This window comes from Eurosta solidaginis, chromosome 4 (genome assembly GCF_040869045.1).
Source record: "Eurosta solidaginis isolate ZX-2024a chromosome 4, ASM4086904v1, whole genome shotgun sequence".
In the NCBI taxonomy this organism is placed as follows: domain Eukaryota; kingdom Metazoa; phylum Arthropoda; class Insecta; order Diptera; family Tephritidae; genus Eurosta; species Eurosta solidaginis.
Genome location: NC_090322.1, coordinates 51733473 through 51742178, shown reverse-complemented (window position 1 = coordinate 51742178; position 8706 = coordinate 51733473). Strand labels below are relative to the sequence as shown.

At 37.7% G+C, this 8706-nt stretch overlaps 1 protein-coding gene across 1 annotated transcript; it reads left to right on the top strand.

Moving 5' to 3' along the window:
• Nucleotides 1-1289: 1289 nt before the first annotated feature.
• Nucleotides 1290-6632, top strand: Dna2 (DNA replication helicase/nuclease 2). Its single transcript, XM_067781539.1, has 5 exons — nucleotides 1290-2176; nucleotides 2252-2485; nucleotides 2630-3451; nucleotides 3732-4131; nucleotides 4829-6632. The coding sequence occupies exons 1-5, from the start codon at nucleotides 1595-1597 to the stop codon at nucleotides 6184-6186; spliced, it is 3396 nt and encodes a 1131-aa protein (XP_067637640.1). The 5' UTR covers nucleotides 1290-1594; the 3' UTR covers nucleotides 6187-6632.
• The last annotated feature ends 2074 nt before the right edge of the window (nucleotides 6633-8706 follow it).

Below are 8706 nucleotides of genomic sequence, written 5' to 3'. Positions count from 1 at the left end.
TGCCTTGCAGATGCCGTTCGGAGTCGGCTTAAATATGTAGGTCCCGTCCGACCAATTTGTAGTGAAAATCAAGAGGAGCACAACGCAAATTGGAAGAGAAGCTCGGCCTTAGATCTCTTCGAAGGTTATCGCGCCTTACATTTATTTATTTTTTTTTATTCACTACACGATGTTTATTGGACTGTGGGTACTCCATGGATTACTCTGATGTATTGCGGAGCTGGAGTATATGGTCCGGTCCTAGGACATCGCAATGCTAATTGGACCATATTTTTTGTATGAATTGTGGTTAATTTTGGAGCACTCGCTTGGGCCATAACCAGTACTCCATACATGCATGCATGGAGTACTCGCGATTTTTGCAGGGAAGTGGAGTATAATCAAGGCTAATAAGTTGGGAAGTTTACGCCAAGTCAATCAAATCTATGCTAAGTATCAGTAAAGCTGGAGACATTGGTGCTTTATCGGTAACCGTATCGGTAACCTTTTAACAGCTGATTCGACCAAACTTATGAAAATCAATGCAATCGATTATTGGTGCCGCTAAGGTCGTAACCGTATCGTAGCCAACCAATTGGGTTTTGGTTTACCGTCGTAACGATAAACAGCTGATTACGTTTGGGATACGGATACAGCGATATGACACATAGTGTACCTATACAAGTGTGTTCACTAAGCGATAAACGGCAAAACTACAAACAGCCTCGCTCACCTGATGGAAATCTCAGGTCTAGAGTCGCATTTTTGGTCTCAACGACAACATTTTTGTCTACCAATCGTCTCGACTTTTTCAATTTTTCAATCATTCGGCGCATTCGGTAATGGTATCCATTTTGAATTTGCTGTCATTCCGAATCCAGCGAGTGCCTGTCAGAATGCTTGACAGATAAGTCAACACACTTGTACTCATTGTAAATTTTACCAAGTAGCGCAACTAACAGCTGATCGCTCAAAATTTGCACACACACACAAACATCACTAATGGCCATATTACGGAAATCTTAGGGAAATTGAAGTTAAATTTTTAAACAGACATAAACTGGTATAATTTTTGAATATATAGCATCTAGGACACCTCAATTGCAGTAATTGAAAGAAAATGTTTGCTTATACTCAAGTATTTAATTATTTTTTCTAAATTTATCTTTAATATTGATGCAATGATTGATCCAATGCAATTCTGGTCTTCCTACTGTTCTTCATTCCTCTCCATTCGAGTGCCTATTTTCACGGCCTGCGAGTGCCTTCCACTCTATTCGCAACATAACCTCGAATTAAGCTGCCAAACTATATAGTAACAATGCTTGTACTTGTACACTATGATACGACATACGGCACCAATGACTCCGGCTTAATGGAGCCCTAAGTTTCTGTTGGAAAAATACGCGAACAAAGCTATTGTTGTGAAATTCAAAACAAAACAAATTCGGTTGAGCAATTGGCGGGAAATTAAAGGGTTGGATGATGGACAATCTATTGATTTATTTGCTTATCTCTGTAGTCTGAATTTGTGTCTTAGTCATAAGGTCATCTTTGGTCAAAAGGATTAAAGTTCTTAAAAAAAATTAAAATTGAACAAATAAAATCGTAAAAAATGAACATTTCCAAGAGAATGACTTCACCAATGAAGGAGTCAAACGATGTACCCACGAAAAAGATTAAAACTGGCGATAATGGACTGACATGTAAGGAGGAAGAAATCAGTGGGACATCCTACGACCACTTTTTCGATGATGATTTTGCCACACATTGCGATTTTGATGGGATGTTATTAAATGGAGAAACTAAGGTTGCTGCTGCACTTATAGATCTTACTAAATGGCAACGTTGTGTTGTCGAACATGTTGAACGTAAGAAAAAAACTTACGTCCTGGTATTGCACTTACGCTTAGCTACAGAATCAGAAGAACACGAGAAAGAAAACAAGGCACGTTTGACAAAGTGCCAGCTACAAAAGCAGTGGAGTCAATTAGAAGTGAAGGCGGGGGATATTGTATCTATTAAGGCTGTTTATGATGATGCATTGAACTGTTACAAAGTCGATAATGAGCAAGGACTTTGTGTTTCTAATCCAGATACGTTAATATCTGGTACTAGCGTTGTTGGTTCACTCTTTTGTCGACGTAAAGCAGTGTTGCAGGATCGTTTCAAGGGCATTGATGCCAATAGCAAAATTGTAAGTAATTGTGTTTAATATGCTTATTATATATATATATAACTGCGAAATTATTTCTATCACTTTTGTTTACAGATGGTTATTGGATCCATGGTACATGAATTTCTGCAGCTTGTGTTGCGAAAGCAATTGAGAAATTCTAACGAAATAGAAGCTGCTGGTAAAGAATTATTAAACTCGACGGAAATTGCTTATGAGCTATATGGAAATTTAATGACACGCGAAGAACTGCATTTAGAATTGCAAAAATTTATACCAAATGTGATGTCCTTTGTAGAACAGTATATAATAGGCAAATCCCCGACACAGGTATGTTTTGAAAAATGTTATTTAACGGCACAACCATCTCTAGGAGATGGATATGGTTGCTGCGGAATTTTTTTTAACGGGCAAAATGTATATAAAAAGTGCTCGCCTTTGTAAGTAATTATCTTTATTTTGTTGATCCAACAGCAAATAAAAGATACTTTTTCTGGAACTATAACAGAAATACAAGACATTGAGGAGAATGTTTGGACGCCCCAGTTGGGTTTGAAGGGTAAAATAGATGTATTAGTACGCATTAAACGTCGTCAATATGAAAAACCTTCTAACGCCATACCACTAGAACTCAAAACAGGCCGCGCTACCTTCTCAATGGAGCACAAGGGTCAAGTTATACTATATCAAATGATGCTCTCCGCCATTGGACGTGAAACGCAAACAGGTTTGCTGCTTTATTTACGTGAAGGTATATTGCGTGAATTGCGTAGTACACATAATGAACAACGCGATCTTATTATGTTGCGTAATGAGCTGGCATATTACACTGGTTACAAGAATACTGTAACCTCTATTGAAACCACTAAGCACTCAGAAGATAAATATGCGCAACCGCTCAAATTACCTGATCCCATATCACATCATAGCGCTTGTAGCAACTGTGAATATGCCACCATTTGTTGCACATTCGCCAAAACAGATCCAGAACTTCAGCTAAGGGGCGGCCATCCTTTACATGCTGTTATACAAACAGTAACTGAACATTTACGACATGAAGATTATAAATACTTTATGCATTGGTGTGGTTTGCTGGTATTGGAAGAACAAGAAGCTCGCAAGTCAAACAATGTGCGTGCTTTGTGGACAAAGACGCCTGAGCAGCGTAATAGAAGTGGTCTCGCAATTATAGATTTGAAGCTAAAAGAAGTGGTTACGGAAGGCGGGAGATATCTTAACAAATTTGGCTTTGAAGTGAATGTGGAAACTGAAAACTTAGATTTGCTGCTTAGTGGGGTAATTGCACTATTTAAAACTGAGCAACAGCTTTTTTTAGGTGTGAAGGTTATTTTACTAGGTATTCGTACTCAACATTGTATATGTAGTCGATGTGGTTACGGTGCTTAACCTGATTGTTGTGGGAATGATAACTCTGAATCTTTCCTTCCAAACAAACTCTTATTTCAGTTAAAAAAGTTCGAAAAAGTTCGAAAAAGTTGTTGCGCAGTGCAAACTTTATGTTCTCCATTTATGAATAATGGCAAAATTTTCTTAAATTCTGCTTCATTTCTTCTAGTTCTGCCTAGGCGAATATGTGATCGTTAGTACACGCAAACGACTGGCCGTTGCCGCTGGCTGCATTACGGATATATCAAGTGACAATGTTACCATCAGTTTGGAGCGTGACTTACGCAAAAATTATAGCAACGATAAATTTATAATTGACAAACATGAATCACAATCAGGCAACACATTTAATTTTACAAATGTTAGCTTGCTTCTTGATGAACGTTTCAAAAGCATGCGTGAAATTGTGATACAACGCAAGCAACCTACTTATCACAAAGTCTTACCAAAGATCATAGCAACCGAGGGTGCCTGCATATTGAAGGAACTGAATTCGGTGCAACGTTCGGCTGTGCTCAAATCGCTCACTACAGAAAGCTATATGCTAATAAAGGGCTTACCAGGCACAGGTGAGACTCCGAGTTATTGTTGTAAATATCAAGCTGTAAAGTACGGCGATCTCTGATGATATTCATTCAGTCTATTTCTCGATCATATGATAAATTTAAGTACAATTTGAGGCTTTTCATTCCATATCCTATCAAAATAATAGAGTAGATGAGCAGCTTTTTACTTCATGGAAAAGCGGAAGCTATCCCACAACATTATTCATCACATATAGGAGGATACCTTACCCAGAAATAATTAAAAATTATTGACTTCAATGTGTAGACCAGAAGAGTGCGGAAACTGCTTAAAAATTTAAGCACTAAAAGCGCTCAGATTGTAGCGATCAAAGTGTTGTCACATCACTAAAACCCAAAAACCTAACAATACCCGATACAAACACATTATCGATCTAATTTGTCGATCTTGTTACCCATGAATTGGTTATATTGTGAATTTGAATCGCCTCTTACGAGAGGCTAACCTAGAGCAACAGGCTACTGAAAATAGTAAGTCTCTGGCTGAATATTTCTCACACAGAAACAATGCAAACAGCTCGTATAGGTCACCTTCTATATCACTGAAAGATGTCTGCTCTCCATAGGTAGCTCTTGGGTATTTTGAAAGCAAACCGCGGGCTTCAAGGTTAGGTTAAGTCTTTTCAACTAATACCTTGGCCTTTAATATCAATGCTATATTAATCAAGTATTTTAATTGCAGGTAAAACCCAAACTCTCGTGGCTATTGTGCGCTTATTACATCTACTAGGTAAATCTATTTTAATCACTAGTCATACACACTCAGCCGTCGACAATTTGCTGGTACGTTTAAAACCTTACAAGCTATCTATGTTGCGTTTGGGTTCAGGCGCACGCGTCCATAAGGATTTACAGGAGTTTGGTGAAAATCACCTGCTCAAGGACTGCTCCACTGTGGAAGCAATAAAAGCTAAATACAATTCCTATCAAATTGTGGGAGTTACTTGCCTTGGCTCATCGCATCCATTATTCTTACATCGTCGCTTTGACTTTTGTATTGTCGACGAAGCGACACAAGTGATGCAACCAACCACCCTACGCCCACTCTTCTACTGTGATAAATTTGTGCTAGTCGGCGATCCCGATCAATTGCCTCCCTTAATACGTTCGAGAGAAGCACGCAAGTTAGGCGCGGATGAGTCGCTCTTTGAGAGGCTTGACACAGAGACGGCAACATCGGTGCTAACGCTACAATATCGTATGAATAAAGAAATCACACGTCTAGCTAATGAATTGACATACAAGGGCGCGTTGCAATGCGCCTCCAAAGCGGTGGAGATGAATACTTTTCAGTTGCCTTTTGCCAATGCGGAAAAGGTAGGAAAATGGCTACAGCGAGCTTTGCAAAAGCATATCAATCAAGCTGTATTTTTGTTGGATACAAAAGATTGTAGTGGGAGATTAGCTGTATTGGATACAAAAGAAAATAGTGCTACGGAGCCGCTCGTTGCAGATGACAGTTGCGCAACAATCATTGAAGATTCCGTTAGCCCATCTCGTGCAACCAAGCGCTTTAATAAATACATAAATCAATGCGAAGCAGCCATTATTATTTGCATCCTAGAAGAGCTGCTAAAAGCTGGCTGTGCAGCTGAGCGCATCGGCGTTATTGCACCTTATCGCGCACAAGTTGAGCTCCTACGCAAATGTATCATACAATTGGAAACGCACCACAAAAATGAATTGTCACAGTCCAGCTTTGAAGCAATTGAAGTCAACACAGTTGATCAATATCAGGGGCGTGATAAAGATATTATAATACTTTCTGGCACAAAAACTGGCGGTGACGAGAATGCGATAAATGAGCACGCGCGCGAAGCTGAAATTCTTGAAGATAAACGCCGTCTTACTGTAGCCATCACGCGTGCCAAACGTAAATTGCTTTTGGTTGGTGATGCAGCTTGCTTAGAGAAATACGCGCCCTTCTCCATGTTACTCAGTCATATTCCGAGCTATAGCAAATTACAGCTTGAGGATGGTAAACTAGGTTTTGAATGGAAAACAATATTAAATAAATTAAATGATATTATTAAGGCTTAGTGCACATTCTACATAAATTTATACCAGTTTAAAGACTTATACATAATTTAGCTGTAGTTTGCCACAAATATTAAATAATTTTCTAGTATTATGTTGATTGCTTATCAAGAGTATGTTGAAAACGCTTTTAGTTTAGTCCCACCACAAGTGATGCATGGCACTAGTTTGTTTAAGGTGATTGCACTTTTGTAGTTTATATGCCGGCGATTCGGTTTGTATCTGAATTAAATTTATTAAGTTCCATGACATGAACAGAGTTTTGTATGAACTTTTTGTAGGTCTTACGTATACGTCTTCGCCATTGCCGCATAAGGCGTCAATGATACAGCCCATTTTGTGCTAGTCCAAGCAGTTTTAATTGTTACACTAATTTCATATGAGAAAAAAATATTGTTTTTCAATGACAAATAAATAAACTTATGTATTTCAAAATATAACAAACAAAATTATCTATTACAAGGCAGTGTTACTAAGTTTGTATTATTTACTCATACATGCCACACATGATTTTTATCGCCTCGACGCACTGCGACCCTTACTAAGATCAAATGTGCTTCACCTTTCAGTCCATTACTGTATGTGGACTCTTTTAATGTATTTGAGTACCACTTCAGGCTTTTTAGAAGTTGTTACAAGAACTATATCAGTAGGATTAAGAGCCAAATTTTTGACAATCCTAAGTCGTTTTTCAGCTTCGTTAATTCGAAAAAGAAGATAAAAGGGTTTCCTTCTGGAGGATACCGACGTCTTGTTTATTCAACGAAATATTTTATTCTCCTTTTTCAGTTTTCATTTTTTAAATTCAAAAGTACAACTCGTTCACATATTTTTTTAACGAGTCACGTACACTTATTTCCCTTTCAAAAATATGTAACGAGTTCAGCAAGTGTACGCCCTCTCGAAAACATTCATACAAACATAAATATTTTATAAATTGAAAATATATATTCTGATTTTGGACACGAGTCTGTGTGGTCTCGAGCGCGCATTATTTTTGTGTTTAATTTTGGTGTTCTGAGCAAGTTTATTGTGCTAATCTAACGGCAAATTTGATATTAAATATAAACGCATCATTAATTAATGCATTTTCCAGAAATAACAAAAGCTGCAATCAGGTGAGTGATTTTGGCGTCCCTTAAAGAATTTTAGTGCTAAATAAAACGGCATTAAGTGCCTTAAGCACTGCTGACAAATCTTTTCTAAAGTGTTGTGGAAAAAAAAGGCTGCATAGTGCCTTCAAAAAAGAGGAATAAAGTGCGTTTAGCACTACCGAAAAGTACAAGACGGAAAATGGCGTCGCCGGCACAAAAGTCGGTGGCGTCACTTTCTAGTGAAGATAATGACAAAGCCACTATGGCAAAAAAGCCTAAAATATTGGAGAACTACAATGTGACAGGTTTTTATGAATTATCACCAAATGGTTTAGTGGAAATGAAAAAAATGGAAAATGACCAATTAGCAACCGATGTAAGTGTACAAAGCAGCGACATGGAGACAGCAAATGATACAGCAAACATAACGGTGAATTCCAATTCGGCTGAAAAAGTTCAGTCAAAAGAAGAGGAAAAAAAGAAGCGATAAAACCAACAATAGCATACCCGCCAAATTTTCACGGAGAAATTTTTGTACTTGTGGACACCACAGAGTGTCACGACATGAAAAATGAAAAAGTAACGAGTGGCTTAACTTTATACAGCCAAATAAAGAATTTGCGTATTAAAGATCTTGACTTAATATACTCAATAGGAAAATCCCTTTATAAAGTATTCTTCAAAACCACATATGCAGCAAATAGCTTCATAATCGATGATAGAGTAAGAAAACGTGGACTAAAACCATTCATTCCCAGGACTGCACTGGAAATATATGGAGAAGTACGTGGGGTTCCACAAAGCTACACAGAATATGATATACTCAAAAATTCAATCTCTTCGGTACCTATAGTATCAGTACAGCGCTTCACGCGCAAAGATCCCAATAGCGATTCCTACATACCAACATCCACTTTAAAGATAGGTTTTATGGGAAATGAAATTTCCAAAGAAATCATTTTCGAATATACTCGTCTAACAGTCGAGTTTTATGTACCTACATTGAGACAATGTAACAAATGTGGCAGATTAGGACACACCAAATTTGGATGCAAATCCAAAGAAAGATGTCTTCAATGCGGAAAAAGTGAGTGTAAGAATGGCGAATGTAACAATAACACCTGCATTCTCTGTGGCAGGGAGGGACATGCAGCCAAAAATAAAAATAATTGTCCACATTGGCAAAAGGAGTTGGAGGTGAACCGCATCAAAACGGTTAAAAAATTGTCCAGAAAGGAAGTTTTACATAAATACTTCCCAAGAAATACAAATCGTTTTGATATATTAAGTGAAGATGATGAAGAGTTTCCTGTTTTAGTGCAGGATAATGACATTTTAGACACATATAAATATATAAATAGGCATTTAACTAAAACTATTAAAGAAGACTAGTCCGGCTAAACTAAAAAGGGAAAATTATAAAACGGTA